The 25,345-nt window shown below is 42.0% G+C and overlaps 1 protein-coding gene across 5 annotated transcripts in view; it reads right to left on the bottom strand.

Annotated features, from left to right (window-relative positions):
* The window catches only part of SLC4A4 (solute carrier family 4 member 4), a 225,408-nt gene that overhangs the window by 52,191 nt on the left and 147,872 nt on the right, over window positions 1–25,345 (bottom strand). For all 5 annotated transcript variants that reach the window (XM_035325885.1, XM_035325886.1, XM_035325888.1 and 2 more), the window contains 4 exons: window positions 12,741–12,898; window positions 3,594–3,681; window positions 2,062–2,216; window positions 1,483–1,596 (listed from right to left, as the gene is read on the bottom strand). In XM_035325885.1, the coding sequence (XP_035181776.1) occupies window positions 1,483–1,596; window positions 2,062–2,216; window positions 3,594–3,681; window positions 12,741–12,898 (515 nt within the window). The remainder of the gene's footprint in view (window positions 1–1,482; window positions 1,597–2,061; window positions 2,217–3,593; window positions 3,682–12,740; window positions 12,899–25,345) is intronic.

Consider the following 25,345-nt stretch of genomic DNA (forward strand, 5'->3'; position numbering starts at 1 on the left):
TCACTAAGATAAGTAATGAGAAGCACTGCCAAAAGTGAAAGATGATCTGAAAGGAGTGAGGTCATCATATTACATAATAATCTTATCACGGTGGCGATGGTGCAGGGATATCACTCAGATAAAGTTTTAAAGAAAGATAGTATCTTGACCATGTGATGGTGCTGGAGACAAATTTCAGAAACACAAGTCCTACTTCTGCTTAAACAGACCACAAAAGTTTGCAGTTCAGGAAGCTTGTCTGTTTTTTTTACAATTATATTGGTTGATGTAATAAAATATATTAACTCTAGTCTAAACTCCTGTCTAAATTTCTCCACATGGCAGACACAATGGTTGGGTGAGCCAAACAATCTGCTAAATGGAAAAAATGCTTCAACCTATTAACCAGAAAAAGAACTGGGAGTAAAAATGCAACTAAGTGAAATCATCTTGGACAGCGAAAGAGCTGCACTTCCAGACTTTATTATTATTATTATTTTTACAATCTAGACAAGACAGTATTTAAGTCTTATGAACTCCATATAGCTCTGATTCTACCAACATGAAAATTGTTTTTGTTTTGCCTCTTGTTCCCTTGCATACAGTTCACCACCAACACTAACTCACACGTATTTGACACACCGCAACTCAGCTGTCTCCTGGGCTATACACTGACCAGAAAACCCCACACCAGCATCGCTGCAGGACTGTTCAGCCACTACACAGAGCTACGGGGCAGGTAAGTACATATTACATCCTGACCCAGAACAAGGACTTATTAACTGCCTTGTATGCACTACTGTATAAATTCAGACTTTCAGATTTTTCCACTAGAATTTAGATATTCTACTGAAACTTCAAAAAACATAGCATGGGACGCAGGTCACAACAGCACCACAATAAATTGACTGAATTGAGTATGAAGTGCTCATACTGAAGTACTGAGTGTGCTGTTTTACGGCCACCTGCATTCCTACTCCAGTGGACTTTTATGTGGCATAGAAACAGAGCAATAAACCAGAGAGAAAGGCCTCAGGCTCTGTTACTTTATGTATTTCTATCTTATAAAAGCCTTCATCTATTCAATTGCACTGTAACAGGAATGTCTGGAAAAGATGACTTTGCTGCTTCTGGCTAAAGCACTTCCAGCAACCTGAATGCAAAATGGAGCTGTACCTGCCACGTTTACATCCCTCACTGCTTTGTGTAACTTCACAGGCACACAGACTCTAAATAGCCAGTAAGTACCTTCTTTCATTTTTGAGTGCCTTATTTAAGACGCTTAGTAATTTTTCAGGGCTGGATTTCAAAACTATTCAGTCTCAAATTGGGCACTCAAACCACAGGATGTATTCCGGGGGGTGGGGGGTCGCAGCTCAACCTGTGTAGATTCAAACTGTATTCTGGGGTGCATAGTTGAAAAGATGAAATTTTTCGGAAAGGGAAACATTGTCACTGTGGATGGATCACACCAGCCGCATCACGCTGAGCAGTGTTACTGACCTGCCAGTTCGCTGCAATTCTTCACAGTCCCCATGGCCCCCACCACCATGTCCTCCATCATGAGGCGTGTCTCCATTCATCTGCAGATTTTCTCCACCAGAGTACATGTTTTTCCTAAGCAAGAACACAAGCCAAGTTGAGGCTCAGTGCATTGCCTGATGGCTCCACAAAATGGAATACAGATAGAGTTCTCCCAGTCAAGTGTTAGACAGCCTTTCCTGAAGCTGTGTTATATGAAGGAGACTTGAAAGCTGGCCTGCTGGCAGCCCGAATGGAACATAACACGTTAGAAAGAGCTAACAGAACCCCCAGAGTATCTGGATACTCATTATATCATGTATATCATTGTGTCCTTGCACCACTACTCAAAAGGGTACAGAACTGCAAGAACAACCTTCTCCACTTTCTTAAGAAAGACCTTAAAATATCTCTAGTGCTTTCTAGAGAAGGAGGCACAGACACAGGTCACAGTGCAGTTACTTGATAAACCCAGTGCAGTTTGTCTTCTTGTCAGCTTTTCAGAAATGACACGTGCTGTCCTTCATCACAGAGATAACCCTGCCCATCTCCTGCTGGTACCTTTTATCTGAAGATGGAAGAGACTTGGGGGGCTCTATCCTAATGGCTGGATCCCATTCCCCAGGGGGGAGCACAATGACTTCATCCAGAAACTCATCGATGCCAGCAATCAGGTCCTGTCGGTCCTTGGCTTTATAGGCAATGTCGTGGAACACCTGCAAGGAAGGGAAAGACTCCATGTAGCAAAGCTTTGTGTCTTCTGCAGCCCAGACTCCATAGGCAGCTACTGAGTTTTACTCTATGAAAAAAAACAACTCATTAAGTCTCAAAACCCTCTTGAAAATGCATCAGGACACGGGTGCATGAACCTCAGGAAAGCCCTTTCTTTAGTTGTACAATGACAAAGATTCTTTTCTTTAGCATTTCTGATTTTTAGCAAACTGTGCATTTTTAACCTTTGTCAGAAGTATTACCAAAGCAATTACCTACTTCCTTCATTCAAAAAAAGAATTTTCCAATAAATAAGGAGTGTCAATTATACTTTGAAAATACACTTTAACAAAGACAATTTTTGTTGCTATCTTCTATGTCAGCCTATCAAAAAAAAGGGGGTTGGTTTTCAATCTGTGAAATAGAAATGATGACAATATTTACTCCAAAGTAAAAACAAGACATAAAACCTAGCTTTACTGAAAGGCCTTCTATTAGTATTAGAGGAGAGAATGAGAAAAGAGAGAAAAAAAGAGCACTGATGCTGAATTTCACATAAATCTTTTGGACTGCTTGGAGGGAAGGTGAACCAGCACATGCAATAAGACTTAAAAAACAAAAGAGTCAATGGTCGGGTAAGAGAGAACTTTGGAAACTAGATCATTGCTCCGAACACTGAGGGCATGATGACAGAAAACAAAAGAGCTGGGACCAAGTGAGCACTAGCTAAGTGAACTATACAGAAGCAGAAGATTGGAAGATAGCAAGAAACAAACACAATGTAAATCAGCCACAGATTCACAGAGCCTAAAAGACACTGGAAGAAAAAAAGCTGTAAATGCATATGGAAATCACAGTCATCTTATTGAGGTATATGATTAACAAATAATTGCTAGCTACTCGTGGATAATATATAAGCACTGCATGAATTAAGAAGTGCTCTGGGATACAGTGCAACACAGAATAATATATCCTGGGTGTAAACATTTCAGCAGTAATTACCTGGAGTGCAGCTGTGGGTTACTGTGATTGTATAATATGACACAAGACGCACACCACAACACAAGTCCATAAATTAATTCAAAATCTATTTAAAAGGACGACTGCTAGCAGGAAAATAAGCACGATGGACAAAAACTTCCCATAGTTATGCTTTTGTAAAATCATGAAGGCAAATTAAATGGTTAGGTAAACATATGGAATTGCAAGTGACATCTGGGTATTTCAGCTTTACGTGCATCCCACCCACAGGCATGCTCCAGTCGGCCATGCTGGAGGAAAAGGCTTCATTATTACTAGTGAAGTGATACCCAGGAGAACCGATTTCAGCAGGGGATGGGGTTCAGTTGGACATTCAGAGATCTAGTTGTAAAGGCACCTACCTCATCAGACATCAGGGTGGCAATGGCTCGGCCAATCTCATGGTAGGATTTTGCTTTGCCCTTAGGTCCCAGTAGAATGAAGAGAAATCTGACAAAACATACCAATTGTTCCCATTTAGGATAGAAAAATGTATCACTTACTCTTTATACAGTACCTACATGTAAATTCCACTTAAAAAAAAAAAAAAAAAAAAAAAAAGTTTTGCCCCTTGTTAGAGAGACCCAGAAGCTGCTCTGGGCAGCCACAGAGGTTAGTGAGTGAAGAGCACCCTAGACACTGTCTGAACCCAGAGGATAACCATGTTAGCTACTCCATGTGAAATTTCTACATTTCAATCTCCATCAAACACAGGGAAGAATTTACTATGTCATTTACACCATATGGTAGTTTCAAGAGTTGCCACCTCCCTTGAAGTCAATGGAGTTCAATTAAGTTCAGCAACCCCAATATCCAGGTTTTGCATCCACAGGAGGCACTGAGCACAGGACTTGTTCAGATTTCTCATCCAGTGCATTTATTTTTCTCTGTGTAACACTATGTTCCACTTCAGCTATCTTGGAGTACAAGTTACACCCTGCATCTCAATCACACTTGCTCTAGCAAGCAAGATTACTACCCAGAATTTTCCTCCCAAAAAGCTGTAAAATTAACCTTGAGACCACTTTGGTCAAATGCTGTGGCAGCCCTACACAAAAACATCCAGCAACAAATACACAGGAGGAAGGAAGGACATTGTCTAATGCCCAGTACCCACAAATGAACTATGCACGAGATGCAGCTCCAGCACAGTGCATCAGACCTCATGCTCTGTGCATCACAGAAAGCCTATCCACCTCCACTGATTTGCTCATATGTTACCGACTACCTGTAGCTGTTCAATCGTTGCATACGTAACTGCAGTAAATATCTCCCCATTGCTGTTCCATTGTCATTGACGTGACAGCAGCAGCGATGTAACTGCTGCCAAACAGCCAGGAGAGGACAGAAGACGACCTAAGGATTGTTTGCTCTGCACAGCTCCACCCTGACCCAACATTCTCTCTGCACAAGGGACAGAAGAAGCAGGGCAGCACAGCTCCGGGTACAGAAGTAAGCATTCAAGCCAGCAAATAGATAAAGCAGAGGTAAGATGCTGCTAACTGTCCACACTGCTTACCATAAACTGCATCTCTCTCCGAACTCCTCTCTTCAGTCCCAGAGCTATCAGATAGCACTCTGTTTGCTTATTAGTGCTCTGCTGGAGCTGAGATCACTGTATGGTTCAGCACCTACAGTAGCTACCCACATGTGAAGGAAAACCATTAATTCTAAATAGGGCTTTAGCTATAAATAATTAAGCCCAACTTCTATGCCTTGAATTTCTGCATACAATGCTTACCAGAGACCTGTAAGCCCATCTGGTAGCTTTGCAGTCACAGCTTAATTCTTAAGGAGGCAACCTAATTTCTGAGGTGGGGGTTCCTGTTGTAGGTACCATAGGAAGGGTTGACCTGATGTACAAAATAGTGGGAACTAATTTCTTACATCATCTCTGGACAGCAACAATATCCAGGCTGGCAACTATTTACTCACACAACACCTACAGGAATGCTGTACACCTACACCTTGACTGTAGAAACACAAGCTTCCTACAAATCTCCTGTTCAGATTTGTTCGAGAAAAAGAACTGCTTCATGGTTATGTGATGAAAAAACATCTGTCTTTATGCTCATCTCTTTGCCAATTGGCTTGTTAAGAAAGCTCTGTTACTACTGTTGGCAATCTCATGCAATCGCCACCATTCAGTGGCCTGTGGGAATTCAGTGGTGACTGTCATGCTGGTTGGATGGTGTCATTTTACATGTGCATCCTGAGCTGAAATCTAACTAGTGACCTTGAGATAAGAGTCTCTCTCACTCACACATCGACTCACCCTTGCAATTAGCAACAAAAGAAACGACAGGGCAGGAGACCAACTTTTCCATTTCACCTAATTTAGCAAAGGCTGGAAATTATTGGGGCAATTTTCAGAAAACTCTGTAAGCCTGTGTTTCAAACAGAAATACTAATAGCTGCTCAAAACACCTCTAAAGCTTCCTGAATTAAGCGTTTTTCCAAGTACAGCCATACCCTTCAATAAGTAATGGAAAATAAACACATCATAACCTTTGGTAAGTTATCTCATCTAAAACCTTTTGCATTACTTCCAGTTTGAATAGTTCCAGTTGAAGCATTATCTTCCAACTCCAGTCGTCTATTTCAGTTGGCTCTTACAGCTAGATTGAATAACCCTTAATAATTAAATTTGTTTAAATATCCTCCCCTATTGATCCATTCACCCTGAGCCATCTGTCATTTAGGCTAAGTAATTTGAGGCTTTTCTCCTCTCTTTAGTTACTTAACAATTCTTCTGTAAACCTTCTCTAATGTACCAATGTCTTCCCCAGAGAAATCATCCAAGAGCTGGCAGTTTTATCAGTGTGAACATACAGGTGAAATAACTATCGCTACTCAAGAACATTCAGGAAAATGAAGTTGTGTGTTCACACTGTCCATCCATCTTTCTGACCCCAGTGGCCAACTTCATATAGGACACAGGCCCAGAGGTACCAAATGTAATCATGTTTCTACAAGTGTTGGGAGAGCTAGTGGCTGCGAAGGGCAGGAAACACAAACAGGCACTATCACTGAGAGAAATTCAAGGCCTGACCTTACTTTTCTACTCTGCTAGCCTGTGGCTGACCAGCACATAGATAGCTCAGAACCTGGTCTGGCACTTGGCCTGTCTTACCCCACTGGCAGTTTAGCAGCACTGAGTCAGTGGGCTTCAGGAATTAACAAAAAATGAGCGGACAAATATGGGAATCTTGGGAAATGGCAGGACAGTAGGGGAAAGCTGGGATTGTTGCATGGTGGTGTGAAAGGACACAGGACATATCTCTAGGAAATATTCTATGATTCTATGAAACCACCTTTCAGTGGTTCTGGCACTGACGGAAACATCAGATGTACCCAGGTGTGGCCTCGGCCTTTTACCTACAGCGTCATCTAGAAAAACGTGGCTTTCAGACCATGTTTTATAAATATAATTTAAAATTTATACATTTGTAATTATAATTATATATGTGTTTATAATGTATATATAAATTTATATATATATATAAACATCACAATGCACTAAGTCAATTGTTTTATAAAACATATTATATGCAAACAAATATCTTCTATTAAATATCTACAGTCCTATAAAACAGACAAATTAGTATGACTGGATCCATAAATACATATTCATTGGCATTACTAACTGTAACACTTCCTAATCAAGTTCTGCATGAGGATTTCAAGAGTTTTACATGAAGTTCACCCAGAGGTGACTAACCCATGCACACCTAGGTCATGTCCTTTGCTCTCCTCTTACCTCCTGGAACTTTCCCTGCATTTCAAGGGCTGTTACAAAACAAAATTAATGAGAAATTGTTCCTCAGCCAAGACTTCTAAAACTCTGGGATGCAAATTATCCAAAATACATTAACTTTTTAAAAAGTTCATAACTTCAGAGGTTGCTGCTCGTCATTCTCCTGAATTTCCAAGGAATGAGACATTTTCATAACCATCTTGTGAAATAATTACATCACCTGGCTCTCTTCCAATGCACAACAGAAGTACCTGAATGCTCCTGCATTTACTAAATGTTCTTTAAAACAGCACGTTCGTGAGACTTTCTAAATTCTTCATCCTGAATGATTCAGCTTGTAGAACTAGACTTTTTAAAGTACTAAATATGCATGTGCACACACACACACACAAACACAAAAACATCAATGTCCTTTAGTGGTGTGGACTGGATTATGCTTGCATGTATTTAATAGCATTTACTTAGGAGTTTGTCCCGCTAAAAAGCCCTCACTGGGAGTTGTGGCATTCTCTACCTGTTACATTGAAGCCAATACAGAATTACTCTGCACTTCAGATAACACATGCTGAGTTATCAAATGTTCATTTCTGATACTTAACGTTTCTAAGGATGTTTCAATGCAGAAAACATGAGATTTCACCATCACTTAGGTCACAGTCTCTCTGAAGTTATAATAAAACTCAATGTTTCTTCCAAATGCCCTGGGCAACACCTTACAGAAAGGGCTGATAGTCTTCACCCACGATGCATTGTATTGAACTTTGTATGACAGCACCCTCACAGCACTCCTTTGCTTCCAAGCTGAGAGCGAGTCAGAAACTCTCTAATTTATTATTCTTTTTTACCTGAAGCACTCTTCCTCCTGTCACTTTGGACACTTTCCCCCCTTAAGCAGATGATGGCCACTGACTGTGTCTGATTAACCTCTTCATCACATGGTTGATGCCATCAAAACCAACAAGAATAAATTAATTTTTACAGATGAGTAACTTCTATCCAAGCAGACAAATGGGCACCAGCCACTGCACTGTACACACAACCCACACACTGAAAAGGCCTTAACAAAGCTTTGCAGCAACACTGCACAAGCCCAGTAACATAACATTGTGGGCCACCTGATCAGAATCCTTCTGGACCCTGGCAGGAGATGACTCCAGAGACTGCAGGGTGGACTTTCAATCCAGATTGCTGAAGGAAACTACAAAGTCTTAAGCACTGCGCTTGTGAGAAAATTGGCTAGAATTGTCCTTAAAAACACATGAAGAGCACACTTAGGAGGTGAGGAATGAGTACAACACAGACAGGCTCTGAAGTCGGTGCAGCACTAATGTTTTCTGTTTGAGACATTGTTAAAAATCTGTCATGTCCATGACTTTAACAAACGCCAGCCAATATGGGGTAGGAAATTTAGTGAAAACTGCCTCAGGGCCAGGTCAACCTCACCATGGTCTTTTTACAAGCTGCTTGCCAGTACAGGAGACAAGGTCCCTTACACAGGCACAGAAAAGGAAGAAGAAGTAAAACAAGATTCAGATTCAGCCTGCTCACCCCTGTCTATTTCCCAGATCTGGAGAAAGCGAGAGCTGCAATTCCACAAGTGCTAAAGGCACCTACATAAAGCAAACTCAGTAAGGTTTTGTGGAAGATGCTTTTGTTGATGTCCTCCTGTTGTAGGATGCCATGTGAGATGCCTGCAAGTCACCCAGCATTCCTGATTGCAATATATGTTGATGGACTCAAGGACTGAAAGAACAACCCCATAACCCGCTTCTCCACCAGAACCCAAGGCTTGGACCTCTGTAATGAAGGGACCACACCTTAGAATTACAGTAAGGATAGAAGGAGGTAAAGTGTTTGGTCCTTCTTCAATTTTCACACAGCTGCTCCTTCAAGTTCTGGGCAATGTACCAACATTGCAGGCATCTCACATGGTGTCCAACATATGAATACAGACAAAATTCATTTGTTGCCAGAGCTCTGATGTCCAAAAGCAAGTCTTTCTGTTGGAATGGCTCCTAAAGGACACAGCCCTGAAAACAATTTCAGTGATGCAATTAAGGAACAAGACACACACTTCATCGTTGCCTACCGAAAAAAAAGAGATGCCCTTGCAGTTAAAAGCGCAAGTTAGGAAGCAAGAGAGGAGAGCATGACTCCTGGTTCTGCCACATGCTTTCTGAGTGACCTTGGGCAAGTTAGTTCATTTCATTTGAGACTTGTAGACACAAGCAATTTCCCAGCACTACATATTAGACTTAAGCAAGTCTGTACAGCTTATCTCCAAAAAATCTTCCCCTTGCTCATTCTTTATCTTTTTTCCCCATCATCATTACATTAATGGAACAGACCTAAACACATAATTGTACATCTGTTTTATGAAAATAAAAAGCTACATCTGGTGCACTGTCAGGAGGAGAGGCAGCCACACCAAAGCAACACGGCGAGTACAGTAACTAAATGCTCACCGAAATAAGAAGTTCACAGCACTGGGGAATTAAAATTGACAGGAGAAGACCAAAATCCATAAATAATTTTCAGTCTGAGTGGTAGCAAGAAAAGATGACAGAGCAAAAGGCTGGAAGTTCTCTACACCAAATTAAGTTCCCCAATTTTTATTACCAAGCTTATATAAAATTATACCACATAGAAACTTTTCCTGGAGATTTCATCAGGTCTAGCTGGTTTCTTTAAAGTAAAAATTTACTTTTAAGTAAAGGAAATACTTAAAATAGTTAGCAAGGAAGTGTGCAGGCAAACATATATATAAAATTTATCTAGGGAAAAGCTATTTCTACAAAGGAAAATTTATTTCTATAAAGTGTCCAAAATTTTGTAGCATAGAAGAAAATTCCAAGCCAAGGAATGCATGGAGGAAAAAAAAAAACAGCAGAAATAAGTAACCTATTTAACTGGAAGTCTACATACTGAATAATATCTACCTTACGCACACACAATAATCCTTTTTTATTCTACAGCACTAGGTCAATATGAATAAACCAAACCAGGGCAGGGACTATAGATACCATGAGCCTTTTACTTCTGCAGGGCTTGGTGTCATATTTGCTTCTACATCAGAAGATTGTGGCAATTTCATACATGTCCAGCTAATGGTTGCTGCTTGATAATCTGCTGTTTCTGCCCTCTCCCTGCAAACCCTGCTAGGTTAGCACTGTGAAAAGTAAAGCATCAAGATGGCTTCATGCACTTCTGAAAGCTATGTGATACAATGATATTACTGGGAATGATTTCTCCCTTCTTGCCTGCTTTCACTTTCTCAGGAGGGCATTCGTGATCCCTCTGCCATTGATCCAACAAGCCCTGTGACTGTAACATCTTTAGGGCAGGGCACTTTGCTGGTTCCTGTGAAATATTCAGTACACCTGTAGTTGCTAAAAAGGATGAAATTTCTTAACACAGCACACCAGAAACATGAACTGAAAGGCTGTGCAAGCACCTCTCCAGCAATGCATTTCACAGCCTGTGAAGGCTGAATTAGATGGCTATGCAAATGCAACCTCCCCGCTGTATTACAAATCAGGATTCCCAAAGCTGAGAGCTGAAGCCTGGATGTTGAACCCTACAGAGGTCCCTACATGAATGCAACCTGCTTTCTGGAGACAGACTGATGCAGTTCACATTGCAGTTACTTGATAAACCTGCATCACAACACTTCTCTAAAGCAACCCAGAGCACTGAAACACTAGCTCACATTTATTTAGAACCGTCCCCCACCCCACGTGGTTGTGTATGGCCTAACTTTGCTGGCATGGATTTGAAAATTTTACCAGGAACTTGATAATTTAACAAAGTAAAAGGAGAAACCCTGAGGGACAGGAATGAAGAACGCTGAAGGCTCCAGCTAAGCATCTTGCGGACTCTGTGGGTTGTTAAGTGCACGTCTTCAACAGAAATGCCCACTGTGTAAGATGGCTGAAACTCAGGGCTGAGCAAGGAGACATTCCATCATAACTAGTCTGGGCCCTTATGGGATTTCCTTGATTGAATTTCACAGGATGCAGCCATTGCAAATGCCTCTTCATTTACTCACAAAAGCAATCTAATGAGCTTCCCTACTTTGATTAGGGCTAACATTTGGTTTGGAGGACAGAAAATGGATAATATGATTTCCTGGAAAAAAAAAAAAAAATGTTGGCATGGAAGGACATCTTGTCTTGATTAATGCTATTGAGTAATGAGGTCATTCAACAATCCTAGATCTAACTTCCTGGCTCCCACTACCAAAACAAACAATACCTGATTTTACCTCTGCTGAAAAGTATGTAAAAAAAAGGAGCTAGTGAATTAGACAGAGAAATTGAAATACTGAAGCATACAGAGCTCAGTAATACTGAGGAACGAAGAATTACCGTTTATAAAATTAGGGCACTTTGATTTCCCTATACTGCTGAAAGAATACCCAGTGTGTGCAAACAGATGGTGACGTGGTTCTTGTAAGGAGCTACTTAAACAGATTCCAGGAGATGGAAACGCTGCTGCTTTACTAGAAGGCAATTAAACAAATAGCAAAACTTGACCGTCTTTCTCCTTTGTTTTATATATTAAAATAAGGTACAGATTGTAACATCCATTTAGCTTTCATTCCATACAATGGCTGTGATTCAAGCTAGTACTAGTAAGGCCCTAGTGATGCACCTCTGTAGCGTTAATATGCCCATTCTCACTGGATATTAATCCATACAGCCTCTCACCCTCTAGACATTATTCAAAATAGAATTTTCACTCTGTATTGAAAGCTCTTGAAACTGGTCATATAAAATATGTATTTGCACATTAGTGATACGAAAGGTGCAGTGTGAACTCTGTAATTACAAGTAAAATGCAAAGTAAATCGTTTGTAACTTGATACCAAAAGCACACCAGAGCCCAGGTGCGCAGCATTAACAGCATTCACACAGCAGCACCAAGTAACAAGGCGCCTCAGAGACCCGTGCAGAGATGAAACAGGATACTGCACAGCACCTGCAGTCTGTCCAGTGCAGCCTCTGTCCTCCTCCCTGAAACACCGCCATGGTCTATTCTTAGTTCATTTCATTTCCTTTTCAGGCTAATCAGTTTCATAGTTCTTACCTAGTGTGTGTATAATATGACAAGTGTATGAATTTAATTCAAATACATAAAATCATACAACATATTTGTATTTGTGACACTGCAGATTAATTTGCAACATGAGTCACAATAAATAAAATATTTGCACAGCATTTTTTTTTCTCAGCCATTGTGAAATACAAAGAAACATCTGGTGTGACAATCACAGAAAGAATTTATCCCTCAGTTTATCTGACTTTTTTCTTACCTCCCCAGCAGGGCCAGAACTGCATCCTTTCATCTAATGTGAATTTTTAAGAAAAAAATGCACTGCAAAAGCACGCAGAGGGAATTTGAGGTATGTATAATTGTGTGTGTGGCAAGAGGGGTAGAAAAAATCCAGTAGTCACATTTCACATTGGTAGTGTCCTTTACCATTAAGTTGTTAAATTCATGTGTTTGTATAGTGTTTCTGCATATCAGCTTTTATGTTACAACCGAATTTCGAACCTGAAAACTATTAGGTGGCCGTAGTGAGTTTTTGCTACTTTAAAAACCAATAATCCTGAAAAAATATATGACCATTACGCAAGTCATATGATGTAAACCAATGCATAAGGTCTTCTTTTGGCCTAGTGCTATTATTTTAAAAGGAGCAAATGCAGTTTCCAATTCATGAGCACTGCTAGGGGCAGAATTCTCTTACCGGGTAGGTACGGGGACTTCAGTCAGAGCACCCAACATAACTGCCTGCTGCAGCCGGACAAAGGCAATGAAAGGACTGTCCAGGAAGTCTACCTCCCCAACAAGCACATTGGAGGCCTCAGCATCACGGGGCAATTTCTTCATGAATTTATTCTTCAACTGCATCAGTAAAAGAGAACAAAAAATAGAATGAAGGTTGTTAGCTATGCAAACAGAAATGTACAATAAAATTTACCCAGTTCAGTCACATTTCCTTCTTGGTCGTAGGACCTGAACCTATTTTTGGCCAGTAAGTGTCATCCCTCTGCTGTCTACTAAGACAGAGACAAACGCACTGCTACTTACTGTAGACCTCTCCCCATTATACATGTAAAGCAGAAGCCAGACCAAAGAAGTCGATGACCACCCTTGTATTCATGCTACCCTTTAGAAAGTTGAATATTCCTGCTAAGAAAATAGCCACCAGAAGAGCAATTCTGCCATTGGTGCCTGGATCCAAGACGGCGCTGAGAAGATCAGGCCTCCTGGAGCTATTGTTACCATTTCTGGATCTGAGATGGTGTTAGCTTGAGGAGAAAAAGGTGTGCAGCACTGAGCAAGATGACTATATCTGGGCAGAGCTTCAGGAAAAAGTACTGCATCAACTTGCTGCCCGGCCATGTGGACGCCAGGGAAGGGCACGCACTTTGTATGAGTGAAAGTGCAACTTCAGGATCTGCGGTTGCTGCTACAGAAATGACAGGCCTGAGGAAAACAAACCCTGAAGGATGGATGTCCTTCCAGCAGACCATGCCAGGAGCTGGGCACATGCATTTCGTGGTGTACATGTCTTTTCAAGTTCCAAGTGAAAGATGAAGCCTAGTGCAGGCTTTAGAAGCAAGTTTCCTATGTTTGTGGCTTCTGCCCTAATCTAATGTTTTTCTTTAGGTTTTCCAAAGCTGCTGTTCCCATTGCCTGTGCAGGCCAGTACATGAGGAGTCACTGGGCAAAAGTAGCAGGCATGCTGGTTTTGAAACTATGCTAACAGTCTCAGTGACTGTCCCGGTGAGAGACTGGCTCCTTACTGCTTCCCACGTCACCGCCTGAGCCCTGAGCCCTCACCACAGGTTTCAGCAGCCAGAGCAGTGCATGGCAGAAGGGGGACAGGAGAAAACAAACTGCTGACCCCTGTGCAGGAGAAACCCTTTTCTCCCTCTTCTTAACAGGCAATGCTGGATGGCTCCTACATCCCTCAGCCCCCCAAAGATCTGAAAAGAAGAGAAAGCCTTGGGAAGAAATGAAGTGAGGAGGGGCATCCATGAAGAAGAGGGAAATAAGAGGGGGTTTCAGAGGGAAAGAAAAGCACCAGACCTGGCTGGAATAGCCAAGATGAGCATAAGAGAAATGAGAAGGAAGGTTCTTGTGTGCACAAAACTCAAATACATATAAACCCCAAACTCTGAAAGGTTAGTAATCACCATGTAACTAATAAGGCCTCTTAGGTTTCCACCATCAGCTGAGCATCCATTGCTTCATGATCACGTTACTGCAGCTACTATTTTATCCTGCCACAGCAACTCCTGACTTGATCCCACTCTTTCCTCTACCTCATAATACCTTTCTACTAGTGAGAGTTTTCAAGAGCCTAGCCCAGAAAGAAAAGAACTGTTAATATCTGGAGTACACATGCACCACTCTGCATGAACTGTTGAAAAATCAGTGTGGCCCACTGGCAAAGTGAAGAAATCCACTTCAGCAGAGCTACCTACAGTTCACAGCAGCACACAACACAATTTGGTTCCACAAGCTCTTATAACTCCCAAAGTACATGCTGAGTGATGGTTTTAATATTTATAAGCTAAAAAAACTTAAATGCACAAGGAAAAAAATGAGGCATATGGTAATTCCCCAACAGAATCCTTGTAACTTTAAACTGATGCTGTCAATTATTCACTACTGGATAATGTATCCCTTGGAAGAACGAGCAAATGACAAAATGTTCAGACATACAACTTTTAGGGATACACTCAGCAAAATCTGACAAGGAAATCTGGTGCTCATTAATTGAAAGCTTCTCTGTACAATTTGACAAGACTTTGCTGAGCCAGGAATTGTCTGTGGGGCGAAAAAGCAAGCAACTGTCCTCCCTCAATAACAACAGCATCCGCTGCCTCAGACAGCATCCACTGTACCTGGAACAAAGGCAAAGCTGCCAGAAGAATGGTCAGAGGCTCAGCAGCAGGGGAGGATGTTGTTCCTCTGCCCTCGTTTTCTAGGCAGCACCTTGGGGGCATTCCTCCAGGCACCTGTTAGTGGCAGAGATACACCCCCTCTCCCAGGCCATCAAAGCAAGATGTCTCAAAACAACCTTCACCACCCTCACCAGAAGCTTTTCCTTCATGACTAGTTTGTCCTCTCATTTCCCTGGAAGAGTCATGGTTGAATATACAGACCGAGCAACTTGCTGATGCTTTGAAACCCTTAATTTCTGGGCTATGATGAACTTTGAGAGCAACGTAGGGCTGTGCCAATAGCAAGGTACTGTGTGCTGCTGAGCCACATGGAGCACGAAGATAAAAGATTAAAGATCTCTATTCTGTAAAATGATCACTTAGGGATAAGGAACAAAACCAGCTAGCAGGCTTGCTCTGATCAGCTGATTATCCTAAAAGGCTCAGGTTACCCCTTTTAAAGAATGGTAAAGGAAGGAGCAGAGTATAAGATCAAAATCATCTAGGGAAAAAGAGAGATTCTTTTGAAATACGAGGTAATTAGAGAAGATAGTATAAACGAACTTGCCCATTTCAACAAATATTTTGTAGAAGAAATTCAACTGTGAGACCAAAATTACTTCCTGATCACTCTATTAATCTGGTTTTCTTACCCAGGTTATTTCAACACATGCTTCCCATGATGCCTTTCTAGCCTTATTCTTTCCTTGTACCTTTATAACCTTTGATTGCTCCTTTGTCCTCAGTAACTCAAGCCTGAGTTCTTATCTCAGCTTTTTTGTTTCTTTTCTGTCTCCCCCAAGCCCAGCTTTTAGGGAGGAATGGGCTTTTCTCCTGATTTTTCACTCTCTCCCTTGCACACATTAAGCTAACATATAACTCTCCATTTATCCACCTATCTTTGCCATTACCTTCATTAACAATGACAACAGATATGCCAGAAATATGACAAAAGGAGTTGGTGAAGTCACCATAAGCATAAACCACTGCAATTGCACTGCTCATCTTCAAGCCTTCTCATACTCTAGATCTAGATATTAGCCTACTGACAAACAAAAGAACTTGATCTCTTGTTTTGAGAAAAAATAGGGAGGTTGCATCTCAAAGCAAAACAATATGGTTATTATTTACTATATTGTATCATATAAAAATATTTAGTAGAACTCTCTTTCTATTTTTCTGCCTGAGCACTGAGAAAAGCACATGGGAATACACGTTTTTGGTATATTTGGAGTTTAACTCGTCAATCATAGCAGGCCCAGTGTTAACTATGGCTCTAAATGCGGTGCATGCATCGCCTCTCCCATCTCTTCCAACACCATTACCCCAGACAACAAAGTTACAGTCAGCACTGTTTCACCTAAGGCACCCTGTCAATGCCCAGTGGAAATAAGCTCTGTGCATCTAGAGATAACTACCCCAATTCCTGCATTAGGATATGCATGCACCATAAATAGAGAAAAACGCTCTGTGTTAATCCAAATCTTCCTCTCGTTTCCCTGTCAAAATAAAGCTGAACTTAAAACAGCTGTCATTTCCAACACCTGCATTAGGGAGTTAATGCATGTGGATATTCCAACAAGCAAACCAGATTAAACAAAGTAAAATTAAGACATTTCTGACTGGACAAGAGAGACCAAAAAGAGCAAGAACTTTTGCTTGTTACACCTTGTGAGTGTATAAAGTAGTAATTTGGCCCCAGAGGTCCTTTTCTAAGGGCTGCCTGCTTGCAGCACAAGTGACAGAAAAGCCCGAAGTCTTGGAGAGGCCTCAGAGGAGCTGACAAAAGGTGAATCTACCAGTAGGGAAAGCAGCACTGGGATTTGAGTCACAATATAAGCAGCACTTCTAGAAATGCAAAGCATCTGTTTTGTTACTGAACAGTGAGGCTCAAAACTGTAGGAAAGCAGGCTTGGAAGAAGATCTAAAAAGCTTTAATTCATTTCCAGCATGCTATCTGAGGTCTAATTCTATGTTCATCACTGTTAGATCAGAGTGCCAGAAGAAAGCTACTGACCAGCATCTTTCTCACCAGCCAACTGCCACAGTTACTCTCCTTTATACATCTCTCAAAGTGTAGCTATAGCTTCATACTAAAAATAGTTGCTTACAGCCCAAAGGTTATTCTCATCTCTGCACCTATAAACTATAAATGTACCACAGCAGACATGAGCAGGCTCGCAGTGCACTGCAACATGCATCATCTATCTGACAAAACATTATCTAAGTCAAACTATGGAGAAATGTCATCAATTGCTTCTGATTTGATAATGGGCAATCACTGCACCAGCAGTATTTTAAACATCAGCCTCTCCTGGCTCTTTTCCGGTATCATCCTGGCACTTGAAATCTTCTGAGCAGAGGCCACAGCCTGGCATGAGATTGCTTTTCTGCTTGGTTATTAAGTTAGCTCAGCAGGTCTGCTGCATGCAGAAGGATCTGAGCAGCCCTGCTCTTAGCCACAGCCTTCCCCGGTAGTGACAGAACAGCTCCTGCAGCCTTGGCCACACTCGTGGGGGGCACCACTGCCCCACTCTTGTGTACAACTCACTATCTAGCTTTAGCACTCTGGCTGCATCCTCACAGCCCGGAGGGATTTCCGAGTGTGCTCAGCCCTGAGACAGCTTTGTTTTTAACTGTCCACTTGAGCAATGGCAGAATTAATGCAAAGTTGAAGGCTTTTGTAAACTGTGCCCTCAGTTGGTTCCCAAAAAGCCCCTCACCCAGGGTGATCTCTGGAGATGCTCTGTGTCCGCCTGGCTAACAGTGAATGGTGAGGGCAGGCGACCTGCCAGGAACACAGATCGGGGGTAACAGGAAACTGGGCTACGAATCCACAATGAGCCTTGCACTGCGCTTTGCCAGGCAGCTCAGGGAAGTAGAAAAATGGAAAAAGTCTCATGAAAGGGCATGAATTATTGATTCAGCAGGAAGAAAACTGCTGGAACAATCCTACTGCTACACACTTCAGTTAGGAGTTCCACCAGAGAAAATATTAAACACTGCGGAGCTCTGGGGAGGAAGCCTGGAAGAGCGCTGCCAGCTATGAATGGCATTTTGGAGGAAAGTAGGGGTAAAAGATACTGGGAAGGTGGCAACTCTACAACAAAGCTTATGTTCAACTTTGCTGAATAGGCTGGTCATCCTCTTACCTGTTTTCCTAAACAAAGACAACGTTTGCTCAAAACCAAGGTGCCTTTCTGAACCAAAATTGACAGGAAGAATCTCGAGGCCTATGGCTAATCAGCTCCTGAGGCTGCGGGTATCAGTGTGTTTATCCTCCCTGCTGTCTAGAACAGTATGACTAATTTTGAAGAGAGATCATTATGGCGTTTTTTGCTCCAAAAGTTTTGCAGCACCAGTCAACACCTTCTTAAATCATTTATCAGATAGAAGATGGGAATGGTGCAGTCAGCACTTAAAATCCATTTTTAACCATTCCCTGAAGAAGCTTCAGAGAAGATCTGAGCCCTCAGCAGCACCAGAGATGAGGGAGGGAGGGGAGGGCTTTCAGCTTGAAGCACTACATTTATTCACTTTCCCCACACCGCTAAATTGAGCATTATTCTAACCTGACCATTAATGCTATGTTAAAGGCCAAAGACCTCCAGTGCTGTACCTGCAAAAGGGCACAGCAATGTGAAAAATCACCATTTCCCTAAATGTATTTTAACAGTCCATTATTATCAGCATCACTTAAGATTTATCGGAAACAAAAGCCATTAGTACATACACACAGCTTTTATTACATCTGTTTACTCTGTGATTTTACTGTGCTGTATACCTGTCTGCTTTGTCCTCTCACAAATGTTGCTTTCCACGCACAAGACACTGCTGCACAGCTCACGAAGCAGCTCCAAACCACTGCAGTTTCCAGCCTGAAACGCAGGTGGGAAGGAAATGCAAGACGACAGCTCACAAGCAAGGGAGGTATTAAGGAGCAACTACAGTCAACAGAGCCAAGAACAAGCCAGGTGAGTTACGTGCTCCTGGTCTTCCTGGCAAAATTTTCAAAAACAAATTAAGAAGCCAAGTAGACTTAACTTTCTTTCCTACATCACTCAACAGGGTCAAATATTTTGTATAGTGTAGAAAGTCTCTTTCATTTTTTGGGAGCTCCTAGCACAACCAAGAGCACAGCTGCCTAACACTGAAGAGCAAGAAAAGGTAAAAAGGAGCACATGGCTGAGCAAACACATGGCCCTGACCCCTGACACACTCTGCAAAGTCTTTTACAGGCTTGTCCATGGCAAAGAGGATACCCAAGGCAAGTGGAAACTCCATTAAATGAGTCATTAGCTTAAGTTTCAGAAAACCAAAACCAAAAAAAAAAAAAAAAAAAAAAAAAAAAACCAAAAACCCACACACGAAGCAGCACTAAAATTACAACTAGAGAAGCCCTGTAGCTAGTCACATTACTGTAATGATGTTCCAGTCTTTGCAAAACAGCATTCAAGTAACGTGTAGGCTCTGATCTTTGCAAGAATCTGTCTGCACACATGTTTCATATTCCTATTTGGTCACCCCTAGCCTAAGGAAGAGTTACGGAACAAAAACCTCTGTCTGTGTGAGCTGAAGTTCAGGTACAGCACACCACCTGTTCAGGAACAGTTCCCTTTGAAGTTGAGGTTACTAGTCTGTGAAAGCTTAAAATAAATGGCTCTTTTGGGACTGTGTTCTGCAGTGTGCCATATGGCATCTATAACTAACTCTGCATTTGTATAGGACACCTTGGTGCACTGGGCACGGTGAGCAGTGCCTGCTGTTGACTTTGGCTCCTCAGCCTGTTAGCACTGCTTGGATTTAAAAGCCGCTTGCATGGAGAGAGTACTCCTGATTAATTGACATGGGTCACAGCTAGTACACTCACAAAAATACATTCACATGTCATCAAATAGCTGTTTTACCACACTATACAGCTTTTGCAGATACGTCCTGTTTGAAAAATCAGCCCTAAATGAAAAGAGGACTAGAGCAAAAGAAAATCTGTTAGTAAAGGCCACAGTTTGTTTTAGCTTTTCAACTACTGTAAGGCAGCTGCCTTTATGGGTATCACAACTGCCTTCACCTCACAGAAGCTGCTGAAGTTTGCAGCAGGGAAGGCCCAAACATCCTTGCAGCAAAAGGAAAAATAAAAGAGAAACATTCAGATCTAGTGACATTGCATTGGTAGAGCAGAAAACTAATAACCCTCTTTCCATCCTTACTGTGACAAAACACAATCAGAATTGAAAGGCCATCCATTGACTTCACTTAAGGAAGCCATAAAGAGACACTAACTTCATAACATGGCATCCTGCAGCCATGCAAGGTCTGAAGTGCAAGCTTGAATTCCCCTTCCCAATTAGCATCATTTAGTTGCTATTATCAGTGGAATTGAAGGATCAAAGTAAACACCACTAGGATGAAAAATTTAGAACTCTATCTTGCAGAAATGAAAAGTACAGTTTCTGGGCTTTTGCTTGAAATCCCAAGAAGGCAGCTTGTGCAAATGCCTGCTGAAAGCTACTGGCGCTATCCCATCCAGTGCGAAAAATGCTCAGAAAAATTCTCCTCTTCTTTGTGGCCTTCACCATTTTACAAATCTCCCTCTTCTCTGAGTCACACTTAATCAATTTGAAGACACCTAGGTCATATTTAGCATCTCCAACTGAGAACCCATTTTAACCTGATCTTTTTCATCCAACCATATAGCATTTTTAAGTTCACTGCACCCTCCAGCACTGCAGTATTAAAAATAGCCAGTGCTCAATTTTGGGATAAAAAGGAGGGAGGAATCCACATGATGGTTAGGATATGATTTTGCCGCAGGGACATGGCACAGCAAGGCACGGCCCTGGCACAACTGGCTGCTGTTTTCCTTTCAGGCAAAGGTTGGAGCTCCTCAGCCAGGCTGATCTCCATATCTGCACAAGATGGATGGTTCACCTCCTCTCTGAGCAAGGTAGGAGCTCTCACTAAAACCCATTAAATGCAGCCCTGCCCCACCCACCTTCAAAGCAACAGCAAAATATGAGCGTTCAAAATCAATGCTGATATACAGATTACCATCACAACCCTAACTGCACACACAGTGCTTTGTGCAACTAAATGAAGGCTTAACGGTCCCTGATCACAGGGAAAAGGGATCCAGTTCCCCAAACTCCTGTTACATCAAAGCCAAGCACAACATGTGGGATCTTCCAGTCTGCCAGGCAGCAACAGACTGCCTGAGAGCACAGGAGACTGGGTCAAGTGAACAAAGGCTCGCTGGAAGAAACTACTTCACCATTACAGGGGGGAAAATGAAAATAAAAAGAGGTGAGGGCTAAATTATCTAACAGAGAGGCCATATAAAAATTGACTCTACCTTCCATTTACTCTGCACAGGGGCATGTGCACTCACCTACCTGATCACAGCACAGTATTTCACTCAAATGGTTCTCATATCTGAACATGGACACACAGTGCTTTCGTACTTAGAAAGGGTAAATCCCCCAGTAATTTAAATCTGTCTCAGTCTCTCTCTTTTTCCGTATTTATCCACACATATGTTTCCCACGAATGCCTGCCTAAAGGGATATGTTCTGTGTTTTGTCTATGTACAGAACTCCATTACCCAGGAACACTTGAGACATGCTCTGCTGATACACTGTAGGGAAAAACTACGCAAGCAAAACTATTCTCTGCATAAAGAAAAAAAAAAAGCCAAAGTAAATGAAATACCAGTTAACTAAACTTCCTAGAAACATTTCCTTTCCTTTAAAAAAAGGTGGCAGTGAGCTATACCGGAAGGCAATTATTTTCATTTGAGCTCCAGGGAGTGAAAGTAGGTCATCCAGGCTGACAGACCTAGAAATTAGGAATCTCTGCTTCTGACTGCAGAGATTAGGAGATGTTGTTCAAACAGGAAAAGCAATGAATTGCTCTCACCATTAATCAATGGACTTCATTCCAAACAGTGGGATCCCATCAGCTCCCTCCTCCCCATCCATCAGTCCCCCTAGGAAAGGCACGAGGGTTTCTCTCAACAAGGCCAATTTCTTTTTAACTTTAGAGCTGGCTTTCACACAGATTTCCTGTTGATATGGAAACACCAGTTTGAATAAGTGCTGCACACACCACAACAAATAAGAGGGGTTTTGTGCCTCTCTCTGACCAAATATTCCAGCTGACCATATTCATTCAGAGCTGTTTTTTATCCCCGTACACAAACCCTTTGAAGCTGGAGATAACACCAGGTCAGCAAACACCCCTTATATAATATATTATTTATTTTGTGTATGCTGTTTCATCAGCTCAGCAATAACAGGTCCCCAGTAAAAACAGATTTTCTTTAACTGCTCCTTTTATTTTACATCTTGAGCATTAAAAATCTTCTGGTGCTTCAGCCATTTGGAGCTGCCAAGGACATTGGAACAAAGCACGACTGAAGGATTTCTCACAGGACAAGAAACAGAAGTGGTACCAGTACTAGGAACAGCACACCATCCCCAGCTTCCTATGGTCCACTTACACTACAGCAATAAAGGGGCTCATAAAGGCTGTGCTTTGAGTCTTCTAAATAACTTTGTTCACAGATAAACCTCTGCCCTCTGAGCTGAAAAAGAAACTTTTTTTTTTTTGCCCTTTTTTTTTTTTCCCAAAAAGCTACGTGATAAAGCCATGCCCTAACCCTGTGCCCTGTGAACAACAAACTGTGTCCTGTGCAAATACCATGAAAACCTTGACCTCCCCAACAGGTTGCTTGAATGGAGAAGACATGTTCCTTGAGCTGCGGGAAGAAGTGGGAGTTGAGATTAGAGCTATGCCCTGCTTCCCACACAACTATAAGCACATTGTCTGACCTGTTGCCTCACAACAGAGGAGTGAGCCCTTGATCCAGCTGCAGGCACCATGTGGTTTGAGAAGTCTCACATGGGATAAGCAAAGTGAAATTCTAAGGTACGTTGCCAAGTGAGAGCTCATCCCAAACACAGCTTAAGCAATACTAAATATAAGCAGTCATTAATATTTCCATGGATTAATCATGTGGGGATGCTTTTATAAACATTCTCCTGAAGTGCTTGCGACTCGGACACTGCAGCTACAGGCCCGTGTGTGGGAACATAGTTTGCAACTGTCTAGAAAGCGAAAAACTGCATGGAAAATTGTATATGTAGGTGTACTGAAAATTAGAGAGAGGGAAAAGGAGCGCCAGCAAAATCCCCAGGTAGCGCAGGGCAAGCAGAGATCATTAGCTGTACCAGCAGAGGAACAATGCAGTTGAGTGTATGGGGACTAAAATCCATTATCCATACACAGAAGTTTTGTCAGTGTAGCCACAGCAGTCATCTCTGTGGAGATAAAAATAATAATAAAAAATCTCGTGGTGTACACAGCTCACAGAGTTCATAGCAGCAGAAGGACCACTCGGCAGCAAGAGTGGTCATCCAGCTAGGTGGCTTCAGCCAGCACAGGCTTTGGGGCCATGATGTGGACTTGCCAGTATGGCATAATTGCACTGGCAGCCTTTGAAAGGTGCAGACAGGGCTCTAATAAAATCAGACAGGAACACGGGATGTCACCAGCAACAAAGAGAAGGCAGTGAGGTCTGGGATGCTTCTGTGCAGGCAAACACCTGGTCCTGTTGGTAGGATTTAACTGTCACAGCTGCACAGCCTTTTTGCTCCTTACCCTTGCTTTGAGCACCCCGTTTGACAAATGGCTATTTGCAAGCTGGCAGGAGTTCAGACAAGAGCAATTAAAACTACAAAGTGGCTGAGAGACATAAGCATATTGGAATAGCGTATTTGCATTAAATACAGAAGATGTGTAACTTGGCTAACATGCATCTCAGACTGCAGAAGCATTAAGGAGTAAACGTGACCCTTTCTAACTCCAGTTGCTTTAACAATCTAAGGCAGGAAGACAATCCTTTTAATTTACCTAAGCATAATTTTTAAGGTGTATTTGAAGTACACCTGTCCCTTTTTCTGCACTAGGCTAGTACAAACTTCCCCACCTACTGGACCAGTTACTATCGAGCATGCAATGGCAGGAAAGATGCCAGTATCCAGCCAGCCCAACACAAGCAAGCAGTTAAAACGTACGTACATGTGTATATGCTCTCTCACCTTCCCTCAGGTTTGCTGGATAGCCCACCAGAAGCACCTCCTTCTTCTAGACCTGTCCCTAGCATGGACCAGATTAGGGTAAACCACTAGGTTTTACTTGTTGACAGACCAAGAAACCTTCATTTTGATTTTGAATTCGGTATTAGTATTACTCAACACAGTGTCAGTGAAAGACTTGCAGAAAATAGCTTGACCTTCCAGAGCTGGAGGAAGTCTCCTGCCAGAAGTACTGGTCTTTCAGGTGTCTCTCCGGTCACACTGCTTTACCTGGCAACAGAGAGCCCAGAGCCTGGGAGAGAACAGGAAGCTGAGGCACTGGTGTTTTAACTGGAAACCAGAAAAGAAATTGTCCAAAAGTCCTGCTGCCTCTGCTTGCTCATCAAGCTGCAAATGGCCAGCACATTAACTGCAGAAAACAGCTCATAAAATAAGACAAATGAAGGCAAATCACTTCTCCACATTGCTACCTCAAACAAAAGTGTTCTGCCAATAAAAATACAATGAAACAGAACACACCACCTCTTCCTTAATTATCCTTATAAACTGCCAAAACATCAAGCAGTTCCGAAACAAAAACATGATAAAACAGCAAAATCAAAATTCAGTGTCCTTCATTTAAGCTGCTTATCATTAGAGCAATTTGAGTCAGGGCCCTGGCGTCTTCTGACAGACGCTCAGGATGCTGAACCAGTCTCTTTTGCAATCTAAATGTAATACTGTACAATGAATCAAGTCGTCATTCTCATGGCAAAGAGGAGCCAGTTCATGCAAATTATCTAACTTCAATATTCGTAAATAATATGCTGCTAACCACACATAGCTGTCTGGGTGCTTAGCACCGCTGACAGATATGAGATTGGCAGCAGGAATGAATCAAGCCTTTTGTTTAGCTCCAGGGCAAGTTTCCCACATGCTCTGGAGGAGGAAAGGGAAGACTTCCTTTGGAGCTCCCTTTTTTTTCCTGTTGTTACACCTCCTGAAACACAGCATGTTTACCAAGTGGCATTAAAAATGGGAATAAAAGCCTTCTTCCCCTCATCGCTTCTGTCCCCTGTAAACCTCCCTGCTTTGTCTTGTAGAGAGATGATTAAACATCCTGTTACAGCTTTTTATCCTATGAGCTCAACTGGGGACTTGACTGGCAAAAGCTTTGTATAACTTTGGCGATCATCAACAGATCCCAGTGCCCTGAAGTAACAGCGTAAGACTAAATCAAGACTGAACGTGCCTCAGAGAAAATACACATACTTCTGCTCTACCAGAAATTATGGTTTGCTGCTGCCTTATGGATGCCACTGTAC

This window comes from Oxyura jamaicensis, chromosome 4, assembly GCF_011077185.1.
Source record: "Oxyura jamaicensis isolate SHBP4307 breed ruddy duck chromosome 4, BPBGC_Ojam_1.0, whole genome shotgun sequence".
Lineage (NCBI taxonomy): Eukaryota > Metazoa > Chordata > Aves > Anseriformes > Anatidae > Oxyura > Oxyura jamaicensis.